This window comes from Schistocerca gregaria, chromosome X (assembly GCF_023897955.1).
Source record: "Schistocerca gregaria isolate iqSchGreg1 chromosome X, iqSchGreg1.2, whole genome shotgun sequence".
NCBI classification, from domain to species: domain Eukaryota; kingdom Metazoa; phylum Arthropoda; class Insecta; order Orthoptera; family Acrididae; genus Schistocerca; species Schistocerca gregaria.
In genome coordinates, this window is record NC_064931.1 from 791,033,039 (window position 1) to 791,058,436 (window position 25,398).

General features: G+C 40.7%; 1 protein-coding gene across 15 annotated transcripts in view; it reads right to left on the reverse strand.

Annotated features, from left to right (window-relative positions):
• LOC126297523 (CTTNBP2 N-terminal-like protein) overlaps positions 1–25,398 on the reverse strand; it is a 214,163-nt gene that overhangs the window by 61,877 nt on the left and 126,888 nt on the right. For 9 of the 15 annotated variants that reach the window (XM_049988422.1, XM_049988419.1, XM_049988418.1 and 6 more), the window contains 2 exons: positions 8,969–9,108; positions 3,067–3,417 (listed from right to left, as the gene is read on the reverse strand). In XM_049988422.1, coding sequence (XP_049844379.1) covers positions 3,067–3,417; positions 8,969–9,108 — 491 coding nt within the window. Of the gene's footprint in view, positions 1–2,945; positions 3,418–8,968; positions 9,109–25,398 lie in introns of all 15 variants that reach the window. The other 6 variants (XM_049988427.1, XM_049988428.1, XM_049988429.1 and 3 more) reach the window with 2 other exon arrangements.

Genomic DNA, 25,398 nt, shown 5'->3' on the forward strand with positions numbered 1-25,398 from the left:
GACCTCAGTCAACTACTAATTTTATTGTATTACTGTAATGTGTAAAAGGTGGTGGGTAGGAATTACTAACTCACATCTGTATGTCTTTGAACACCAGTTTTGGATATTTTTAATGGTGATAACATCACGCAACAAAACTGGTGGTTCCCAAAAATGCTCTGCAATTTGTACCACTGGTACACAAGCTTTAGTCAGTGGCAAAAACGGTTTGGTTGACCATTTATGAAAAAAAAGAGAATAAATTGTTTAACTTTTCATTGTATTATTCATTAAGAAGCATTACGTGGGAACAGTGTTAGAAGGCGGTTAGCAATAAAAATCAAATATATAATACACTGACAAAGTCAATCACCATCTCATCGAAAATTTAAGCAACTTTTGGTAAATGCTGATGCTGAATATTATATTTCTTCATTTGAAATTCATTTTTGAGTGCAGGAAATGGTTTGGCTCTTTTTATTTTCTTTTGTTTTTGCGCTTATAAAAGAACTTTTCAAGTCTCTTAATTAAGAGGTATAATCGGATACTATGGAAATTGAAAATAAACTTTAGGATTCACTTTTTATCAGTATTATCATATCAAACACACAAATCACTTATATAATTTGAATTCGCATATTGGGAATAGGCTCACCATTCATGACTTACAGTCATCCCTGTAATTGGCCGGAATGGCTGTTTCAGGACCGTGACAGCAATGCCAGAGACGAGTTGGAGGGGAAAGCGCTTACCGGAGGAGAATGGCTCATGATATGCATTTGGCCAGGCCAAATATCTTATTCTCTATTTCAAGTTTCTCATTTTTGTACCAGATTTTAATTGATAACAATACTCGCATTTTCATGTGACTAGAAATTAACAATAGAATATGTATTTTATTAGGAAATTATTATTATTATTATTATTATTATTATTATTATTCAATGTTTATTAATTAACATTTCAATTTTATAATAAACACAGTATTCAAATAGAAGTAAAAAGATGCAACTAGTGAGAAACTAATCAACAACCTCGCGATTACAAAGTTAGCACACAACGCACACACAGCTCAAGGTGGCTCTGACTGTTTGATACAGATCGATATTATTTTTATTTAACAGTGATATGACTTTAATAGTCTCAAAGTTAATTTTCTCAAGTGTTCTTTAGAAGTGCATTTGTACCGTTTTAGGAAATTGATGTCCAGATATTGATTTCAGATCCTTTAATTATGAAGAAAATTGGAGAAAGCCAGTCCATAGAGTCTCCTTAGTAAGTTGTGTAGGGGCCCTGAATGTTATAAAAATGACAATTATACATGAGAATAAGGAGAATCACTAAACTTCAAAAGAAAATACTTCATTCCCTTCAAGGCTGATACATATTCAAAGTCCCTTAAATTCTCTAACAGCCACCTTGGTCTTAAAATAATATGAATGTTTTGAAGAGCGCCACATCAAAAAAATAATGAAGTGAAAATTTAAGAAAACAGGTTCCACTGTCACGTATTATTTGCCTACTTACATGAATAAGTGATACTGGTAACCATATTTTTGAAAGCTACTCAGCACTTTTAATTTCTTGTATGAAGTAGTTACTAGAAGGTTTTCATATGTATTTCTGCTACCGTAAGTAAACAGGTCAAATTCCAAGATCTGTATCAATTTAACTACGCCAAAAATACCACTGCAGCTTCTGGAAAATTTCTGTTTCTGAATTCCACAAGGCACTCAACACTGGATAAAAATTAGCTTCAATTAAGTTGTTTCACAGATTTTAAAATGAGTCTGATCTCCACTAAGAAATAAGACTTCAGTAACTTGCACATGGTATACTCTTTCCATTACCATGCATTTGGCATACTCTTTATATGCTTTGGAATAAATCTAGCAGGGCACAGCCCCAATTCAATAATCTAGACCAAGAAACAGTCCTTTTTTTTTTTTTTTTTTTTTTTGCTAACTACATACGGTAATTTACGCAGTATCAATGCTGGTATCAATACATATGACACAAAGACATTTTGTATGTTTTACATCGCAGAAATAACACTGTAATTAAAAATGTGGTCTCTTCGGAGTGAAGACCACGCTTTTAATAACAGAAATCTAGGAATTAGTCTATAATCATTAAACCATCAAACCTAATTTGGCATGTCCCAAATAAACACACCTGGAAGCCATGACTGGCAACTACTGAATAAAAATTAAAACAAGCACATATCACACATCCTAACAGAAGGAGCATTGCAGGACTGTGAGTTTAAGCGACTGTTTTAAGTATAAAGGCTACACAACCCATCAAGCACTTAATTACAATCTTCCCAGTCTTCTCTTGCTATATTGAGCTTAAAACAATTATGAGCACACACGTAACTAAATGCAATATATTATCACCACAAATATTAAAACAGTAAATGATAATTAAACTAAGAACATGCACTCCATTGAAACGCTGTATCCTATAAACGCAGTTATACTACAGAAAAACGTTTTATGATGTGGCAATATTAACAATTTTCCAATGCTAAATGAATGACAATTCTGTCATCCGTTAAACAATACCAGTCTAAATTGGCTATTGTGAGTTAAATAAATGTATAGGACAAGATATTACATCACATTAACAGCCATTAAACAGTTTACATTCCATTATAAGCACAAAACAAAAACTATCAACACAAGACATTAAGAAAAGAGGATATTTACTTGTGTGTGTTTTGTCTAAACATAATTTCTCACAGGTAAGAGGGAGACAGGTAACCTAATTTCTTTTTGTGGAAAAAGTAACAAAAAAAGTTCATGTCACATCAGTAGCGCAAACAAAATTTTGAGGAAAGGAGGTAGGAGGAAAATTAAAGTGGACTGAAGAAAGCAGCAATTCACCAACCAGCCATATTTCACCAGTAATTGGTACCCAGTGCAAACATTATAAACGGTTATAGGAAATTTAAGCTTTTTTACCTGCTCCCATGGAACAAAGAATTTTTTGAAAATCTGCTAACTCCTGCCCTAAAATTTCTAAGCTTTGACCAGAAAGATTTTCATGCAGACGTGCACTGCCTGTTTCCTCTTGAGAACCCACCTGTGGTTCTCTCCTATTCTCATGCACTTCACCTTCCTGCACTTTTTCTTTGGCAACTGCATATTTCTTCTTTCCGTCCACAGCTTCAGAAGTGTTGGATGAGGGCTCAGATCGTCTTACAACAGCTTCTTTCTTTGGTGGCACTATAGGTTTATTAGGAGGTACAGGAGGGGGAACACCCCTGCTGGGGGCAGCTACTTTTTTGGGAGGAGTTTGAGTCTCCGGCTGAACAGCAGTACTAGATGTCACATGAAACATTACTTTGTTACCCTGAGATGCAAACACCTTGGAGCTTGGTGATGTCGTCAGACTGACACGTGGTGTTACTTGCACTACCTGTGCACGTTTATCCTGAAATAGGGAATAAAGGAACTGTGTAATTACAATAAGAATAAAGATATCATGCTACAAAATGGATGTACACTCAGTAGATATTTTGTGTAACTTCTTCTGATATGGCACGAGTCTAACTACCAAACAAACAACACTGGTTACAGAATATTGTCATCACAAACCACATACAGACAAAGAAAATATTCCCAGTAACTGCAGCATACAGAAACCTGTGAGTTGTCTATAAAATGCCAGCTTTAGTTTGTATGAGAAGAAGGATGACTGAGGACACCCCAGTGGCAGCAGGGTGAGGAGGGCAGAGGTAGCTAAGAAGTTTTATTTTTTCTGTTGTAAGAAGCGAACTTTCATTTTGAAAGCTGACTCTGTTTTTCATTGCTCTGTTAATAGTCTGCAATGACAACAATCTAATTCCTCTTCTTCTCTGTCAATAAGAAGGGCCTTTTCATTACAGAATATATTTTTATATCTATAATCCTTGACTGATGGAGAGAGAAAAATTGAGTCAACTTATGACCGACACTGCCAAACGACCCTGAAATTGGTCCTAAACATGCAGCCATCCTGCGAACGTCAGCTGGTTGGCATCACAACAATTTTTCATTCATCCCATTTTTGAGATTTAGTGTTGTAAATGAAAAATTGGACAGCTGTGGGCTGTAAGTGTCAGTGATAAAAAAACTGAATGGTCAAAAGTTATCTGCTACACCAGCTTAAAAATAAAGTATCTAATGGTGATTAAATTAAATCAGAATCATAAAAAGTAGGTAATGGAACAAACTCAATTGCTGAAAGTATTATTATAATAATTTTTCAGGTCTTCTGTAATTATTAAATATTCTTGTATCTTCATGATGTCCACTGATCAGTACTGAAGGTTCAAATTTTCCTTGTTCTTAAACTGTTTCATCCTTTGGTTGGAATATCTCCAACTTGGGAAATTTACCTTATTACATTTTTATAGATCGTAACTCCCATTAGACCGCCTCAGGTTGCAAGGCTGGTGGTAATTTCCCACACTGAAAAGAACAGGCTGCACACTATCAGACCTGAAGCATAGTCTTTGAGGTTGCTATATGAAGACTACGTACGACCTTTGATTGTTAATAACTTCATAATAAAGTACCTACTACATCAAGATGTATTTGGGAATTTTCTAGATTAATTGTTTCTTAATGCAACAATTTAAAAGTAATACTGTTGAAATGCATCCAATTACTATCAGCAACAGCCTGATTACCACAACGGAGCCCCATCTTTGTGAGCATTAACCTAAGCTGACAGTTTGTGACCATCATCTGATTGACTGCAACATATATTATCATGAACACTATGCATAAAACATAAAGAATAATAATTGTTAGTGGTCACACTCATTTTTATGGAAATGTCCCTAAAGACTGTTTACAATTCCATCTGTACATTTCGTTACTGTGTGGAGAAAATTTTATAAAAGTTCACTGTTTAATGGGAAGGGGAAAAAAATCCACTAGTATCTAAATAAGCATTCAATATATAACCCACACTACAGCATTATACAGTATTGATTACAGGTATTGCAGGTCCAGTGAGCATTACCCACCAAAGGAATACATAAACAGAAAATGCAGATGAGAGTGCACTGCCAGATATCAGAAACAAATTGGGTGGTTCATTAATCAAACTGTTGAACCTACTACAATGCTCTCTGTTGATTATCCACTTTGGTGTTACCATGGAATAGCTGTCGGATTGGATTGTAGTGTGGCATCACTTTGTGTTCTCTAGTTGCTTTTTTGGCAATTTAGAAACACAATGACAATTTTTAAAACTGATTTTTCTGCCATAAGAGACTCAACTTTGTTTTTTTTTTTGCCAAATCCTCAAATCTTTTGAACCTAAACTGCAACCAAAGAAATCACTTTTTATCTGGCAATGGAAACTGCTGGCAGCATATATATAATTTAGGAGAAAAGGTAAGGAGTAACCAATAGTAGAGGTGTTGGGTCAGTAACAGGCACATAAAAAAGGCTGAAAACCTACCAGTTCTTGGATGAATCTTTTCTCGATTTAGAATATGGACACACACACACACACACACACACACACACACACACACACACACACACACACAGGTATGTGTGTGATCGACACATTATGCCAGCTGAAAACAAACTGTTGGTACCGCAGGTCTGCAGGTTGGCTGGGATGAGAGGGAGGACTGTGAAAGGGTGCCTGATAGCTCCAATAAAGGCAACATGTGTACATGACAATAAAGCATGAAGGAGACACAACAGGTGTGTATAGCATAGGAAAGTGACTCATGGTCACCGGCATCTGTGAGGAACAGATTGGGAAGAGCTGATGGAATGGGATAAGGTATGGGTGCAGGTGTGGGTGAAGTTAGGGTCCTGGGGCAGGGGGGAGATGGGTGTGAGGTAAGGGGTTAGTGGAGATTGAGGCCAGCAGGATTAATGGAATGAAGGATGTGTGGCGAAGACAACTCTTTATCTACTTAGTTCAAGGAAGATGGTGTTGGGGCAAGGATAGAGATGGCACAGATTCTGAAGCAACCATTTAAATTGAGCATGCTGCTCTCAGCAGTGTGCTCCACTACAGGAATATGACCTGTGTGGCAAGGAGTTGGGAGCAACTGTGGCATAGGAATGGACCACTGTGTTGCATACACTGGGTAAATGGGAGAATACCATTGTAGGAGGGTTGGGAAGGTCTATAAGTAGGATATTCGGATTTTTGAGCACGAGGACAGTGAGTCAAAACCCTGGCAAAGGATATGGTCAAGTTGTCCCAGTCCAAGGTGATACTGGTGCATCTTTGCAACTGATTCTTGGGGTTGGCATGTGTTAGTGAGGAGAGAGGGGAGGGGGGGTGTAAGGGTCTGCAGAATATATTTTGGGTACAGTGCCTGTCTGTAGATGCCTCTGTGAGACCTTCAGCATACTGAGCAAGAGATTTCTTGTCACTGCAGATATGTCAACCTCAGGTGGCCAGAATATACAGCAGCGAGTTTTTGGTGTGGTAGCGATGACAGCTGTCCAAAGGCAGGTACTGCTGATGGCAAGTCATCTTCATATGGAGCCCTAAGAAAGATTGAGGTCAACGTCCAGGAGGGAGGCATATTGGGCTCAGGAGCACCAGGTGAAGCAAATGAGAGAGAAGGTATTGAGGCTATGGCAGAGCTACCTGTGGGAGCAGCCAAATCACATACCAGCTCTGCTACAATTTCTGCACAACATTCTATGGGGCCATGAATACAAAACCAGCTATGGCGTAACATACTACTGAGCACCATACCTGGTATCTTGGCCTCGGGACCACATTCTATGGCACAACCTCTCTGATTCCTATACCACATGGGTCATATCCCAGTGTAAGTCCCAGGCTCAAGACTTGCCCAGTTCAACCAACCAGCACATCCTACTAAAGCCTTGTCCTAATCTATCAGAGGCAGAGCTACCTGTGGGAGCAGCCAAATCACATACCAGCTCTGCTACAATTTCTGCACAACATTCTATGGGGCCATGAATACCAACCAGCTATGGCGTAACATACTACTTAGCACATCGGGCTTGATTTCAATGGTTGCTTCAGTGTGTTATCTTGATCCTCTCCACGAATACAAAACTTTTACTACGAAAATTATGAATACTACTTCAAAGCTTTGGATGTATCTTGTAAAATATTGGACCGACTGATAGTGTGACCTCCAATGACTAATTGCAGGAAATTAGTACAACATATATGGGAAATGCCAAACCAGCAATTAAACGCAAAATGCTGCAGCACATGACAATACATCAACGACACATTGAAAATATGGACAAGCAATTTACTTACCCATTGAACTTTTGTCAACCTATTCATTCTTCCTGTAGGACATAGATGTGATTGTAATATGAACAGGCAAATAACTAGCACACTCTCCAGCCTTTTTAAAAGCCAAATGGCAACAGCAAACAAAGCAAGCACAGCAAATTTACACCTCATTTTAGTGTTGTATGCAGCTGATGGTAATCCCTGAGTCAAATGATTCCCCAAAACTTCTTCAATTCAATAGCCATTTCAGCTTGCAGCATTTTTATACACAGAGAGAAAAAATGCAACACACTCAAGGGCTGTGTTCAGTGGCACCAGAGTATGATATGTACATACTGAGAGGTTGTAGTGTGACATTTGTCACAGCCACCGGCAATCAGATGGCACTCGGCAGGCCTGTCTGTGCATCTTCTGTTATGACTCTGCTGGCAGTAACTGTGTTGAGTTTAGAGGCAGACAGTGTTTACAACATTCATTCTAGGGTACAACTGTGTCTCACAGGGGAGTACGTACGCCTATGGAACAGCTTCACTCATTTGAACAGGGACCCTTTTACTGATGGTTTGCTGCACATGCTGCGCACATTGTATCTGCTGTGTGATGCTGCTTTCAACAGTGGCCTGTGGAACATTCCCACACCTGTTGACCAGGTTCTCGATGTCTATGTACTACATACACAAGTCAAGATGACACACTGTGTGAGTGGCAGTGGCTGTCCAATCATTACCCCGGGACAAAATCTGGGCACATGTTGCACCTTCTATGTAATCAGAAGCAACTGGGAACTGCCTGTTAGCAGAGGGATTAAGAGCACGTGCGCTTCTGGCGAGGTTGATACCACAACAACATCAAGTATAGCAGCTATGGTGTCATGAAAGAGTTGACTGGAAAGTGGAATGGCACTCTGTTGTCTTCAGTGATGAGAGTAGGTTCTGTTTGTACGGGAGTGATGGAAATATATGTATGTGGCATAGACCTGTTAAGCAGCCTATTACAAAGCACATTCACCCAAGACACACAGGTCCCATCCCAGGCTTCATGGTGTTCGAGACCATCTGTTACAATTCGTGATCACATTTAAGGCTTCTACATTGCACAGGCCAATATCCCCATGCTACTGTCATTTCTGTGGCAAGAAGATTGTGCGCTTTTCCAGCAGCACAATACATGTCCACTTAAGGCTGCTGCAACACAATGAGTTCTTCGTGGCATATAACAACTGTCTGGGCTTGCAAAATCACCAGGCCTTTTGCCAATTGAACACATCATGAAGCAAGAACCTACTCTCATTCTCCAGGGTTGCAAGAATCATTACTGAATTGCAACTGAAGACACAAGGTCCTTGGGAAAATCTACCACAGGATGCTATTTCGCACCCGATGATCATGCATGCCTGTGTTGTTGTCAGAAGGGGTACACTGTGTATTGATGTGACCGACCATGCTTTTACTGTGATGTGTGCTTCACTTGGTCTGAATTTGTTATCATATTATCCTACAATGATTAACTACCTGTCACCTCAACTATCATTAAAATGATCTTGTCCTGTAGCACATATAATTATTATATTGTCCTTCAGGAACGGATCTCTGAGTAATTTTCAGAGAAGCCAATCATTATTATTTAAATCTGCTACGCTTAGAGTGTGTACTGATAGGAATATACCATTTTTAGAAAATTGGTGAAACTTAACCAAAGTAATGTAGATAAGACATGAAACATAAATAAAACTTGCCTGTGTCACAAGTTGTTCAGCAGTCGTGGCCATCCAGTTTCCTGATGGTGGTGCAGATCTTGCATCAGATGTTGTAGTTGCAGAAAAAGGGGCTGTCCTTAAACCTTGTCCTGGTGAAACAGAGCGGGCAATGCCTGTTGCTGCAACAGTTTAAAAGTTTACTTATTAGCTGACAGTACAGGTAAACAAAATTTGACTGACTAGAGAAGGGGAGAAAATAGGAATGCTCCTAGTAGTCTCTGCACAATGTTAGTGCTTTTTTACATCAGAAATTGTGGAAAGACATAAATACTGGAATTGTCTGTTCTATTTCACACCTTCAAAGTTTCAGACAATATTTCAACATAAAATGCTCAAGCTGTTATTGAGAAATGAATTGCGTATGGAAGACTGCAGGAAATGCTGTATGTAACACCACAGAGTGGCACAGATAGAAGTAGTCTATGTAAGTTTACAGAAAATGCAGTGAAATTACAGAAACAAAGCAGTGACATGAACTTACCATTTATTTACAATGAAAAATATAGTGACCCCCTGCAACATCAATACACAGCTGTGCATGCTTAGGTATATTCAGATATACCTGTCGTAATGTTCGGATATCGATGTCAGCAATTTTATGGCTGATGTTGTCTTTCAGTTTACGTATTGTGTGTGGATTTGTTTCACAGACCTTGCTCTTCAAGTGTCCACACAGGAAAATGTCACATGTTGTTAGATCTGGTAAACTTCGTGGCCATAAATGTTTGCCGACAGTTCGTTTCTCAGTGAAGTAATCATGGACTCATACCAGGGATATCTTACTTATGTGGCTTGTTGCCCCATCTTGCTGGAAGAATCAGTATTAGCTTTCATATTCTGTGTGAGCTGAGCACATCATGTATCAAAAATTTCCATTTATGCAACCATCTTGAAGGTAGTGTAAAAAAAAATATCGGTCCAATGATGTCCATTCCTGTTACATCACATGAAATGCTGTTTTTTTTTTCATCATGGAGTGGTTGCTGACAACACAATGTTATGGTTCTCTGTTGCCCAGTACCTCACATTCTGTGAATTCACATAACTGGAAAGATGAAACCATGCTTTATCACTCATGATGCCATGGAATGAGTCTAACAAAACATCACTGATGTCATTGAAAAGCTACATCCAGTAATTTGTTATCCTCCCACGATCGCTACACAACCACCGCAAAATATGGCTTCAAATTAAGAATTTTCAATATCCATTGGCAACTTCCTAGTCCTCCTACTTACATGCACCTGTTGGGCCAGTTTATGTGTATACTTCTTTGGGCTTTGAATAATTCTTCAGTGAATGTCTGCAACATCTTCTGGTGTGTGAACTGAAGGAATTATTTGTCATTTTATGTTTTGCACAGATCTGTAGATGCACCAATTTTTATACAGACACAGCTCTCTCTGCTGGTAGTCCTCTATCTGGATACTTGATGCCAAAAATTTTGCAAGTTCCCTTAATTGAACCTGTTCTCACATGTTTCCACAATTTCAACTCTTTCTTCTATTGAGTATGTCATTTTACTGACTGCAAAGAGAAACGTCCAACTTCACTGATGAAATTAAGTTAAATGCTGACAGAAGAATGCCAGCAATTGATTATTGCATTAAACTGCCCACTGTTGTCGTCGTTTACTCTATTTCAGAGATCAAAAAATTTCTGCATTTGAGTTCAAAGGGGAGGTGGGCTACTTTTAACTGTGTCACCCTGTGCTTCTACTGTTGCAACATGTGCTGTGTACAGACCAGATAACCAAGAGGTGGATTTACATGGGTCTTATTTTATAGGAATGTGCAGCCATGGTAATCTTGCTATCAACATTGTTACAATAGTCAGTACTATTGCATGGCTTGTCTGGCTGTATTGTGATGGATCAGGTTGTTACATGAAATTGCCAAAGTGCTGTTGGTGTCATCCACCAAGGGTGGAGAATAGTTTGTATTGCAGGGTAACACGTATCTCTGTCCTTGTCTGTAAATGCTTCCTTCACATTCTCAGCCGTGCTTCCTATTTCTCAAGCTGGAACCACTGCAGTGGTCTATGTAGATGCATTCCATTTGTTGTCTAGAGAACTGTACAAGTACGTAAATGAGACAACCATAAATTTCAAAAATTAGGCTACGCCTACAACCCGGGCTATCGCACGCAAAAAGTAATACACTCCTGGAAATGGAAAAAAGAACACATTGACACCGGTGTGTCAGACCCACCATACTTGCTCCAGACACTGCGAGAGGGCTGTACAAGCAATGATCACACGCACGGCACAGCGGACACACCAGGAACCGCGGTGTTGGCCGTCGAATTGCGCTAGCTGCGCAGCATTTGTGCACCGCCGACGTCAGTGTCAGCCAGTTTGCCGTGGCATATGGAGCTCCATCGCAGTGTTTAACACTGGTAGCATGCTGCGACAGCGTGGACGTGAACCGTATGTGCAGTTGACGGACTTTGAGCGGGGGCGTATAGTGGGCATGCGGGAGGCCGGGTGGACGTACTGCCGAATTGCTCAACACGTGGAGCGTGAGGTCTCCACAGTACATCGATGTTGTCGCCAGTGGTCGGCGGGAGGTGCACGTGCCCGTCGACCTGGGACCAGACCGCAGCGACGCACGGATGCACGCCAAGACCGTAGGATCCTACGCAGTGCCGTAGGGGACCCCACCGCCACTTCCCAGCAAATTAGGGACACTGTTGCTCCTGGGGTATCGGCGACGACCATTCGCAACTGTCTCCATGAAGCTGGGCTATGGTCCCGCACACCGTTAGGCCGTCTTCCGCTCACGCCCCAACATCGTGCAGCCCGCCTCCAGTGGTGTCGCGACAGGCGTGAATGGAGGGACGAATGGAGATGTGTCGTCTTCAGCGATGAGAGTCGCTTCTGCCTTGGTGCCAATGATGGTCGTATGCGTGTTTGGCGCCGTGCAGGTGAGCGCCACAATCAGGACTGCATAAGACCGAGGCACACAGGGCCAACACCCGGCATCATGGTGTGGGGAGCGATCTCCTAGACTGGCCGTACACCTCTGGTGATCGTCGAGGGGACACTGAATAGTGCACGGTACATCCAAACCGTCATCGAACCCATCGTTCTACCATTCCTAGACCAGCAAGGGAACTTGCTGTTCCAACAGGACAATGCACGTCCGCATGTATCCCGTGCCACCCAACATGCTCTAGAAGGTGTAAGTCAACTACCCTGGCCAGCAAGATCTCCGGATCTGTCCCCCATTGAGCATGTTTGGGACTGGATGAAGCGTCGTCTCACGACGCGGTCTGCACGTCCAGCACGAACGCTGGTCCAACTGAGGCGGAAATGGCATGGCAAGCCGTTCCACAGGACTACATCCAGCATCTCTACGATCGTCTCCATGGGAGAATAGCAGCCTGCATTGCTGCGAAAGGTGGATATACACTGTACTAGTGCCGACATTGTGCATGCTCTGTTGCCTGTGTCTATGTGCTTGTGGTTCTGTCAGTGTGATCATGTGATGTACCTGACCCCAGGAATGTGTCAATAAAGTTTCCCCTTCCTGGGACAATGAATTCACGGTGTTCTTATTTCAATTTCCAGGAGTGTATATAGAAAGAGTGAACTTTGAAGTAAGTCATTCTCAATGCTACCATCATAGTAAAGCTGGAGCAGTGAGCCACAATTTTATTCTACATAAATCCTCAAGACTTCTACACCTTTTTGATACTTGTGAACTACCTTTCTTTTTATGATGATGATGGTGGTGATAGTAATAGTAATAATAATAATAATAATAATAATAATAATAATAATAATAATAATAATAATAATCTTTGTACTTATTACTTTTCACATACCACAACTCTGCTTGTAGATGCAACACATTCAAGACATTCGTAATTCCATTACTGTTCTTGTTCACCACAATAAAACATAACATAACCATTTGATTGTTTATTTCAAATAATTTTAATGAATTCCTTGAGTCCTTCCATCAAAGGGTTGCAAATGTCTGGACAAAAAAGGCATTTCAGCAATTTGAAACCTGAAACCTGATAGCAGTTAGATTTTGGGGGAATATTTAAGTGTGTACCAAAGGATACTGCGTGAAGAGTTTGACAGAGCACTGAAAGTCAAAACAAGGCCCTGGGAGTAGACAAAATTCCATTAGAACTACTGACAGCCTTGGGAGAGCCAGTCCTGACAAAACTCTACCATCTGGTGAGCAAGATGTATACCATCTGGTGAGCAAGATGTATGAGACAGGTGAAATTCCCTCAGACTTCAAGAAGAATATAATAATTCCAATCCCAAACAAAGCAAGTATTGACACATGTGAAAATTACCTAACTATCAGTTCAATACGTCACAGCTGCAAAATACTAACGCGAATTCTTTACAGATGAATGGAAAAATTGGGAGAAGCTGAAATCGGTGAAGATCAGTTTGGATTCTGTAGAAATGTTGGAACACGTGAGGCAATACTGACCCTACGACTTATCTTAGAAGAAAGATTAAGGAAAAGCAAACCTACGTTTCTAGCATTTGTAGACTTAGAGAAAGCTTTTGACAATGTTGACTGGAATACTCTCTTTCAAATTCTGAAGGTGGCAGGGGTAACACACAGGGAGCGAAAGGCTATTTACAATTTGCACAGAAACCAGATGGCAGTTATAAGACTCGAGGGACATGAAAGGGAAGCAGTGGTTGGGAAGGGAGTGAGACAGGGTTGTAGCCTCTCCCCAATGCTATTCAATCTGTATATTGAGCAAGCACTAAAGGAAACAAAAGAAAAGTTCAGAGTAGGTATGAAAATCCATGGAGAAGAAATAAAAACATTGAGGTTCGCCGATGACATTGTAATTCTGTCAGAGACGGCAAAGGACTTGGAAGAGCAGTTGAACGGAATGGACAGTGTCTTGAAAGGAGGATATAAGATGAACATCAACAAAAGCAAAACGAGGATAATGGAATGTAGTCAAATTAAATCGGGTGTTGCTGAGGGAATTAGATTAGGAAATGAGACACTTAAAGTAGTAAAGGAGTTTTGCTATTTAGGAAGTAAAATAACTGATGATGGTCGAAGTAGAGAGGATATAAAATGTAGACTGGCAATGGCAAGTAAAGAGTTTCTGAAGAAGAGAAATTTGTTAACATCGAATATAGATTTATGTATCTTGAAGTCGTTTATGAAAGTATTTGTTTGGAGTGTAGCCATGTATGGAAGTCAAACATGAACAATAAATAGTTTAAACAAGAAGAGAACAAAAGCTTTCGAAATGTGGTGCTACAGAAGAATGCTGAAGATTAGATGGGTAGATCACATAACTAATTAGGAGGTATTGAATATAATTGGGCAGAAGAGGAGTTTGTGGCCCAACTTGACTAGAAGAAGGGATCGGTTGGTTGGACATGTTCTGAGGCATCAGGGGATCACCAATTTGGTACTGGAGGGCAGCGTGGAGGGTAAAATCATAGAGGGAGACCAAGGGATGAATACACTAAGCAGACTCAGAAGGATGTAGGCTGCAGTAGGTACTGGGGGATGATGAAGCTTGAACAGGATAGAGTAGCATGGAGTGCTGCATCAAACCAATCTTAGGACTGAAGACAACAACAACAACAAAAACAAAAGGATAGGCTAATGAGCAATGGAGGTGGTGTATTTGTGGTTGTACACAAGAAACTCAAATTCACAAAGATAGAAATTGAAGCAGCATGCGAGATTGTTTGGGCATGACTCAGCATCAGGTGTGGGCATAAAATGGTGACTGGGTCCTCCAGTCATCCACCAGACTCAAATCCTGATGCAATTGTGAACTAAGGAAAATATCAGTTGGCTTGTATTAAGGTCTCCAAATATACTGTAATCATTGGTGGAGACATTAATCATTCAACAATCAATTGGTAAAATTACAGTTTTGTTAGTGGTGGGTGTGATAGAGACATCCTGTGGAACATTTACTAGATGCTCCCTCATTATATGTATATATTAGATAAAAAATCAGTATTGTCGTATCTCAACAACAAATCAAACTTTCAACACAGGGCAGAAGCTTGTACAGGAACTATGGCTCAAGTTTAAAAGAATAGTTGACTGTGAACTAGACAGATATGTACCCAATGGAACAGTTAATAATGGGAAGAACCCTCCATGGTATACAGTCACAGTAAATAAACTTTTAAAGGAACAGATACTACTGTGTAATAGATACAGTAAAACGTAGGACTGTAGACAGAGAGAGATTCTGAATAAAATGCAATTGGCTTTCAAAAGGGCAACACGTGTAGCCTTCAGTGACTACTGTGGCAGAAGATTGTCAAATGATCTTTCACAAGACCCGAAGAAATTCTAGTTTTATGTAAAGGCTATTAGTGGCACCAAAGTTAGTGCACAGTCCCTAGCGAATGAGACAGGAACTGAAACTGAGGGTAGCAAACAAAAGTTGAACTGCTTAACTCTGTTTTCAAATGTGCCTTTACACAGGAAAACCCACGAGAACTGTCCCAATTTAATCCTCATACCACTGAAAGATGAGTGAAATTAGTATTAGTGTCAGTGGTGTTGAGAAACAGCTGAAATTGTTAAATTTGAACAAAGCTCCAGGGACCAATAGAATCACTATCAGATTATATTTTGAATTTGCATCCGAGTTAGATCCTCTTCTACCTGAACTCTATCATAGATCCCTCAAACAAAAAAGCTGTGCCCAATATATGGAAGAGAGCACAGGTAACACCCGTCTACAAGAAGAGTAGTAGAAATGATCAACAAAACTACCATACAGTATCTTTGACATAGATTTGTTGTAGTATCTTAGAACATATTCCAAGCACAAACAAATTTAAGGATCTTTAACTGAATGACCTCCTCCATGTCAACCAGGATTGATTCCAAAAACACAGCAGCAGCCGGCCAAGACCCAAGCAGCAACAGGGAAGTAAACGATTTTATGACTTTACTGTGTTCCTAACTAGGAGCGAATTTAATAATATCGTCTGTGTGCTTTAATAGTTTAGTTTCTTGTGTTTCTGCATATTAATTTAATATCTAATAGCCACAGTTCTCTCAGTTTTGTTTGCAACAGAAAGTAAACTGATTTTGTGATATATTAACAGTTCCTAATTGGGGCAAATTATTTAGTTTCACCCGAGTGCTTCGGTTGTTAGGTTCTACAATCTCTGCGTATGAATCTAATTTATTAAACACAGTTCCTGATTTTTCATCAGGGTCTACAGTAGAGTTGCGCAGCATGTGCCAATAGTCCATTTATCGGCACAGTTTAGTTTTCCACGGTTTTTAATATGGACACAGACTGCAATTGTTGTGCGCAGATGCGAGCTTAGTTGGTGACACTTCGCTCCCAGCTTTAGGCTGTGATGGCTTCAGTTACAAGCTTGAGGCTGCAGTGGATGGGCACCAATGTTGAGGGCCGGCCGTGGGGATCCAATGGATGTCCAGCATGTCTGAATCCTCTGATCAGCCCTCACCGTTGGCCAGCTAAGTTACTGCTCGCACTGATATTGCCCCCTCACCTGTGGTCAAGTCGGATGTTGCCATGGGGCGTAGCAGGTGGCAAAAGACTTCCCAGGCAGCTGCAGATAAGACCTCCCTGGTTTGTCTGACAAACAGGTTCCAGGTGCTCTCTGTGGCTGACACTGTCAGTGAGCCAGATGATGTCAACTGTCCTGTTTGAGAAGAAACTTCTCAACCTGCAAGATCCAGACAATCACAGGGATTATTGATAGTTGGGAGCTCCAACATTAGGTGTGTTATGGGGTCCCTTAGGGACATGGCTGCCAAGAAGGGAAAGAAAACCAATGTGCACTCCGTGTGCACAATGGGTGGAGTCATTCCAGATGTGGAACGGGTCCTCCCAGATGCCATGAAGAGTACAGGGTGCAGCTAACTGCAGGTGGTTGCTCACGTCGGTACCAATGATGTGTGTCACTTTGGGCCAGAAGAGATTCTCTCTCGTTTTGAGCGGCTAACAGAAGTGGTAAAGGCTGCCAGTCTTCCTTGCAAGACGAAAGCAGAGCTGACCATTTGCAGCATAGTCAACAGGACAAATTGCGGAGTCAGGTCTCCATTATACTCAGGAGGTGGCTACACAGGTAGCAGGGGCTGTGTAGCATGGACTGGGCGATTTTGTAGGCTAGAGGGTTTCGGGAAAACACAAGAAGGGCTTCAGTCACAAAGGGTGTAGGCCAAACACAAGAAAAACATAGGTACAGGTACCACTGGTATAACAGTTGTAAATTGTCGTATCTGTGTTGGGAAAGTACCAGAACTCAAAACGCTAATACAAAGCACTGATGCTCAAATCGTTATAGGCTCTGAGAGATGGCTAAAGCTGGAGATAAGTTCAGCCAAAATTTTTGCTAAGAACCTAATGGTGTTCCGAAAGGATAAATATTCCAGAATTCGAATCAAGAACAGCTGCCAACATGAGTAACATAGAAGTAAATATCCTTGGAATAGTGAAGCAACTTAAAAAAAAGCAAGTCTTCTCGTTCAGACTGTATACTAATTAGGTTCCTTTCAGAGTATGCTGATGCATTAGCTCCATACTTAACAATGATATACAACCGTTTGCTTGATGAAAGATCCATACCGAAAGACTGGAAAGTTGCACAGGTCACACCAATATTCAAGAAAGGTAGAAGGAGTAATCCACTTTATTACAGGCCCATATCATTAATGTCAATATGCAGCAGGATTCTGGAATATATATTCTGTTTGAATATTATGAATTACCTCAAAGAAAACGGTCTATTGACACAGCGTCAACATGGGTTTCGAAAACATTGTTCTTGTGAAACACAACTAGCCCTTTATTCACATGAACTGTTGAGTGCTATTGACAAGGGGTTTCAGATTGATTCTGTATTTCCTTTCATATCATTTTGTACCACTCCTTGAATACCCTTCTCTTGACTGGTTTCAAAAATTCCTTTAGAGGCAAAAGCTTGCCAGTTGGCTTTCTGAAGACATCAACATGGTGCATGTTCCACTGGTTGACGGGTGGAATAAGAGACAGCAATAAGCCAGTGATCACTGACACAGAGGTTACCATGGACAGACCACAGGGTTAAGGGTGACGTGTCAGTTTGCAGATTGTAATATGTATGGGTGAGTATGTTCCATGGTCTGTGTTGAAATGTGACAATGCCGGTGTTAAGGAGGCAGACTTCCAATTCTGAAATTAACTGCTCTATTACTTGTCCGCTGCTAGATATGTTTTGGCTGCTGCAGAGGATTGTCAGCACTGAAGTCCCCCAGTAGGAGGAAGGGTGGAGGCAGTTGTTCTACCAGCTCGCATGATATGGTATAGATTTGTCTGGGGAGGGGGTACACAGATATTACATACTATTACCCTAACTGACATGTAGACATGAACAATCATGGCTTATAATGCAGTGGTTGGTGGCACCTGCTAACTGTGTCAGATGAAATGAGCGTGCAGGTCTGAAGTCTTACCATTATCACTATTTGTACAATAGTATTTGTAATTTTTAATAATGGGGAATCGAGTTTCTGAGAACCATGTCTGCTGAAACGCCATGCAAACTGCAGTGTAAATAGTCACTTTTTGATGAAGTTTGGCCTGATGGTGATTGGAGCTGTTACAGTTACATTGAAGAAACATCAGATTGGGCTCTGATAAAGCAGTGAAGGAAAACGGAAGTACAAATTACTTTGCTGCCAAGTTGTGCTCCACCTGAATGTGCAGTTCTTCATTGGTATTCATAGGCTTGAACTCAGAGGATTGGGGGGGGGGGGGGGGGGGGCAGATTGCCTGGAAAAGTGGAATTTGGTTTAATTTTTGATTTATCCTTCTTGTCCATATGAGGTTTCTATTATACCTGGCCTTTCACCAGCCACTTTTGCTTGCAGTATGATGCCTACAACCAGCAGCTAGTCTGCTGCAGTGCTGCAGGCAATCCTCCGAAGTGAGTCACGTGCAGAGCATCGCAAGTACTCTGCGTGTTTTGGGAACATTACTGTAGACTCACAGTAACATGCAAGTTGATACGCTAATCTCCAGCAGGTGCACCAGAGGCACCAGCCTTGCACACAAGCAGCGGACACATTGGTGACAACAACAAACACTGTAACAGCATGGCCTATGTTGTATCCACAAATCACATGTTCGCTGACCAATCTACGATATCCTTCTGCCTGCGGCTCAATTGGAAGCAAGAAGCATATTCTCACTCTCCAGGTTTAACGCTTGCGTTGTTCTGCAGTCCACAGTCAGAGCTCTTGCCAAATCCAGCCTCAAGGACCACATCTACACTGCACCACGACTCGCTCCAGCAGCCATCAGGGAGGAAACTTCGCATCAGTCACAGCGAGCCACTAGCCATCCCTCTCTGAGCCTTCACCTCTTCCCACACTGGCCTTCCTGGGACTCAGAGCCATTGAACTGATATTGCTTCTGTGGAACCAATCATGTACTTGTGCCTAGTAAGGACCATTGTGACCAACATAACCACGGACTTTGATTTTGTCATGCTAATATCAAATCAGGACAATCTTTCAAGTGTGTTACTCTCTATGCCTTATACTGAACTTTACTTTTGTGTGTTGTGTCAGTAAAAGTGAACTTAAATACTACCACCTGGGTATCATCAATTGTTTGCATTCATACACAAGGGACATAAAAGTTGGCAATGCTTAAAGTGTACATGCTGCAACAACAGCAGTCAATTGCCACTGTTGTCCTCCCTTGCCACTGCACTCTCTCCCCCCCCCCCCCCCCCCCCCTCCCCCCACCCCCACCCCACCCAGCCATATCCAATGCTGCCCTGCCAGTTCATGTCTTTGCCAAGGAGATGTGACCATGGCCGGTTTTACTTCTCAGGGCAGCACAGTCCAGGCCACAAGTTGGCAACAAGGATAATGATCTGTTCCGACAGCACCAGGACTCATCTGCCACCCAGCCGCTGCACTCCTCCAGCCATGCCCAATGTGGGTACTCCTGCCCCATATCTTTGCCTTAATTATGCGGCCACGAGTGGCCTTCCTAACAAGGGTGGTGCAACATAAAACTTTGTGATGAGGAAAAGCTATGTCCTAGGAGCATCCAGTCTCATCCGTCAGCCGGCCAACAATGGCCACTGGCTGCACCAGATGCTGCTCCACATGTTGCAGCCATATCTTGCTCCTTCCCGAGGATGGCACTGCCTCTGACAAAATTTTGTGACGAGGGTATGGTCAGCATCCCAGTGTAGTCGTCTGGCATCACAGCAAGTGGACCCAGCTGCCACCTTGTCCTGCTCAAAGGTTGCCCTCCTACAGCCAAACCCACTGCTGACCCCGCTGCTTGATGTCTCTGCCAAAATTACGCAGCTGTTGACGGCATGTACTTATGAGGTTGACACCGCCCTCTTTCCCTCCTCCCATCTGGGTATTTTGCACTACATGTTGTTTTCCTCATTCCCTTTCATGTTTTGCCTTCCTCTTCTTCCTCATTTCATTTCCCACGATTTAGATCCTTTCTTTGCCCTCCCTCACCCCTTACTCCTTTTGCATCTCATTCGTGCAGTGTAAATCCTTCCAACACTCCCGCACAAGCCTCATGTTCCATGATGTCTTTGTTTAAGTTTCTTTGGGACTTTCTGCTGGTCTTTTCTACTTGCAAGCTCTTAGACACACAATATTTTTTGGGCCATCATTCCTGCCTCACAGAACACTGTAGTGGTCCTTCTGTGTGTTCCTAATGCATAGTTTTGTAGCTAATGGCTACTTTCACTCTTTGGGCACAACACACCCTCATGGGCACAAATTACCTTTTCTGTGCTGTGACTCACTACATTTTGTACCTTCTGGCGAAATTTGTATGTTAGCTGCTATGTTCTTCTGTATTGACAGCCAACTGAAGTTGTAATATGTGTTTTTATAATACAAGTCTTCAACACTTTAATATTTGCACCGAAGATGGTCACACAGCACCTGAAATTGATTTGCTGCAACAAATGATTTCAAATCTCCTATGACTGATGCTGCCCATTTTCTAATTTACAATAATAATATTGCTATCATTGAACACATGGTTTCCTATAGAAACAATCCCCAGTAAATTTTGTTGATAGAGTACCTAGCACAGCCACACTAAGTCTAAAATTGGCGGAGCTGTTACATGGGCATTACACTGCCTGAGAGTACAATAATGAATTGTGGATCAGCAACATTACTGACAAATCAACGGAACAAAATGACGCACTGAAATAATTCATGCAGCCCAAAGGCCCAGTTCATTCATTTTATTGGTCCAAAAGACAAACTGAATACCCAAATACCTCATTTCAACGTTCACTGTTTCTTTGATATCGTCAAGTGACTGACAGTATCAAATTCCAGAAAGTGAACTGCAGAAGTAGCTCAAAAATTCTGAAGAATGTAAATTGCAATGCTGAGAAGTTTAAAATCAAAATAGATATTACTTTTTGCTTGTCACTTGTGTGAGATACTTGTATTGTCTTAAGAATCTGATATACAGTCCTCAGTAAATGGCTTTGTAAGCAGACAAGTACCACCACAAGGCACTGGAAACCAAATTACAGTCTTGGAAACTGGAAGAAGAAACTTACCACTGGCTGGTACTGTGTAGCTATCAGGTGTGACTTCTATGATGATGGGGCTGCCAGTTGTTCATAATCTTGAACCAGTAGTGACAATGTCACCATGGACCAACCCAGTACATTGAGATGGCACATGCAATGAAACACAGGCAACAGGCTGCTGCAATGTAGCCAGTTGCCATGGCCTGTTCCATCAGTCACTTTCAGGTATTGTTAGTGCACATTGGAAAATCTAATGTGATTTTCTGAATGCTTGAAAATGTTATTTCCAATTGTGATTAGTTTGAACCCGGTTATGGAAAACATATTTTCTAGAAGTGAACTGAATGATTTATTTTTGTAATTTTTATGGAAAGAAAGTGTGAACTGATTTTGTGGAAATTTAGAAAGCAGTACATGAGTATTTTATGCTGGAAAACCTTGTCACTCTGGAAATGAAACCCACTGTTCTAAGGGGGGCGGGGGGGGGGGGGGGGGGGGGGGAGCGGGGGGGGCGTTAGGGGAGGGGTCTAAAATATGTTGTTTCGAATGACTCTGGTTCTGAAGCTTCAACATAACATGGTATTTATAAAAGAAGTGTCGAATATACACTATATTCACTTTTTCATAAAAAGTTGTCATTTTTTCAAAGAAGTTTTACATTGCTGGCAAATAGTAGGTGAATGAAATTTTGTATTCCACATCCTTGTATTATGATATTAACCACTGCACCTTCAGCATGCATTTACTCTGCAATCTGAAACTTACTTTTTTTTGTGTCGTGATTTTCGCACCCAACTTTGATTCACATTATCTAGCATTGTTAGCATGAACAGGATAATCAATTATGCCTTTTCTTCTTTTTTTTTTTTGACTTTAAGCCCATTAGTTTAAAAACTGGTCTTCCAAATGGGCCCAGTTTCAAAAAGAGTATAGTGTTCTGCAAAAACAGGTCAAAAACACTGGACTTTAAGTATAAATTTGAAGATTTTCGTAAAAAGTTTAATCTATTCAGTGTTGGAAAGGGCACATAAATGAAATTTTATATTTGGGTTGTAAGGTTATTACAAGTGAAGCTCCGCATTGATCATACCTCTAGTTGCTCAGGCGTAAGAAGCAAAACACTTTTTTTTGCACAGATTTTTTCTGGAGTTTTTGCCTAAAATTTTCTGGCTGAAATCATTTGTAAAATTCTTTTCATTATTATTCTTAACAGAAAGCAAGAAGTTTTACAAGGTAACAAAATTTCACTTCTTTCAACAAAAATACTGCCCAAGATACAACTCAAAGTCGCCAGAAATTTACACTTACTCTACAAAAAGTCGTGTATGGAGTCAAACAAGTGACTGTAACTCAGCCAATATTGTCTTAATGAATGTTAAGCCTTTAATACCTGAATAAATTTCTAGATGAAAGATAAAAATCAAAATGTGGTGTTTTAGAGGTACCTGAAACACACTCATGACAATGCAGCACTTGTCAGAGGTGTTGGTAGCTTCATGCAGAATCAGCAACTACTGACACTAGTGCTCAAAAATAGTTATTAGCACAGCACTGGTACTACGTGGATTCGTAACACTTGACATAAAGGGGTTTAACTTCACCAATTTTCATTGGGGACATGAGTGAATGTTCATATAACATTTCAATGATATCTGTGGTGGTCGAGCAATGAGGTCTTGGTGAGGTGACATGGAATGACTCAAAAAGATTCTCTGTCAGTTCTACAGCATACCAAGGACTGGGTCAACTGTCCACCTCCATTTCTTTTCACCTGACTAATGCCATGGTGTTGCCAAAGACAGAAACGTCATGATGTTGTAAGCCTCTGCATAAAAGCTTGCTTTCTATCCACTGTTACATCACCCCCCATGTGCACCACCTTAGCCAGACAAAGGCTAGCTGGCATAGTAACCACTGCCTGTAGTCCCATTGCCCCAGACTAGGTAGGTACTTGTTCTTCAGCATACATGGTAAGGTTACAACTCTGGCATCAATAGCGCAATCCCTGCACTGTCAGGGAGTTACAACCATGAAGGTACATGATGACCCTCTCCAACGATGTGTTGGGTACTGCACTGGATTTTGGGTGAGAACATAAACTCGCTCTAATAGTAGGTGCAAAAGATCACATCACATGGCGCTGTGATGCACCACATAAGGTGCCCTTCCCCAAACAGCCCACAGTTCTCTGGAATTTAGAAAAATGGAGGCCAAACCATAGTTAATTAAGCCAAAAAGGTTGGGTGAAAGAATGTGAAGTGAGCTGAAACTGACAAGTGTCCTAATACGGCCAAGACGTTAATGTAAAAGCTTCACTTCCCATAAGACTTCTTTTAGTCGCCTCTTACAACAGCAAGGAATGACCGTGGGTCTATTACCTATTCCTGCCACCGCGGAGGGGTGTATGAAGAGTAGTCCTAATGTAAAAAATTCTGGATTAATCTGGATCTTTGGGATGTGACTGCTTTAATGTTACCCTTACAGAAACCTACTAATGCTGGAAAAGTCAGATCTCTGTACATCCACACATACAACTGGCGATCATTTGTGTATGCATGCAGACTGAGTGAAAGTGAGGAGGAATTGGAGGAAATAAAATGATCTGTTGTTGGTCTGAGAGCAGTATGGTGTAAAGGGGAACAATGTGCAACACTGAACTCAGAATACATTGCATAACATTCAGGAGAACCAGAATTAACAATAAACTGAATGAGGTCCCTAATAAATAAGAACATAATTGGTTAAGTATCAGTAATAGAAGGAACATCAAGTAGAATCACACTGATTATTGTAAAAATATCACAGAGATAAAAGTTCCAAGTCATGCAACTATACGCTCCTACTTCCAGCCATTGTTGATGAATTAGAAACATTTTTCAGGGAGGTAAAATACGTACACAATAAAGGACACAACTCTCTCACTTTAAACTGAGGATTGGGATATTAAATGCAAAGTTGATGTTAAAGAACAAGGAAATGTTTCAGTAGGTTGCCATGGAATCAGTGAAAGAAATGAAAAAGCTGAAAGGCTTCTTCATTTTTCTGAAAAGAATAATTTATTTATCATGAACACATTTCCTAAGAAACACTGTAACAGAAAATGGACATGAATAATTCCAAATAACAAGACACTGAATGAAATAAATTTTATTATTGCTAATTAAAAAAATAATAAAGCTGTTTCAATTTCAAACCAATTTAATATTGAAAGGGGCCACAGACTGACAGTAATAAAGGTAGACATAAACATCCAGCAAGAAAGAAGGAAACTAATATCAAAGAAAAAAGAAACTATCAACACAAATAAATTAAGTGTGAAAAGAAAGAATTCTGGAGGACTCTTTGGAAGAATTACAAAAGCCGAGAAAAAACTAGTAGAAACAATAACGAAATATGTAAAAGAAGTAGGGGGCTCAATGAAAGTTACTAAAAATGCAAGGAAGTTAAGAGCTCAAACTAGGGCCTTATTGTCAGAGAGACGAGAGATAAGACATAAAAAATTAAAATTACTTTTGACATGAAAGAATATGAATAACTACCGAATTTACTCGAATCTAAGCCGCACTTTTTTTTCCAGTTTTTGTAATCCAAAAAACCACCTGCGGCTTAGAATCGAGTGCAAAACAAACGGAAGTTCTGAAAAATGTTGGTAGGTGCCGCCACAACTAACTTGTGCCGTCGAATATATGTAGCACTACACAGGCATGCTTTGTAGGCACAAAGATAAATACTGGCGCCAAAACCTCTGCGTCAGTAGATTAGATTAGATTAATACTTGTTCCATAGATCATGACTAAGACACTTCGTAATGATGTGGAACGTGTCAGGTTAAAGAAAGATGTCTGTACAAGATATTACATTACACAAA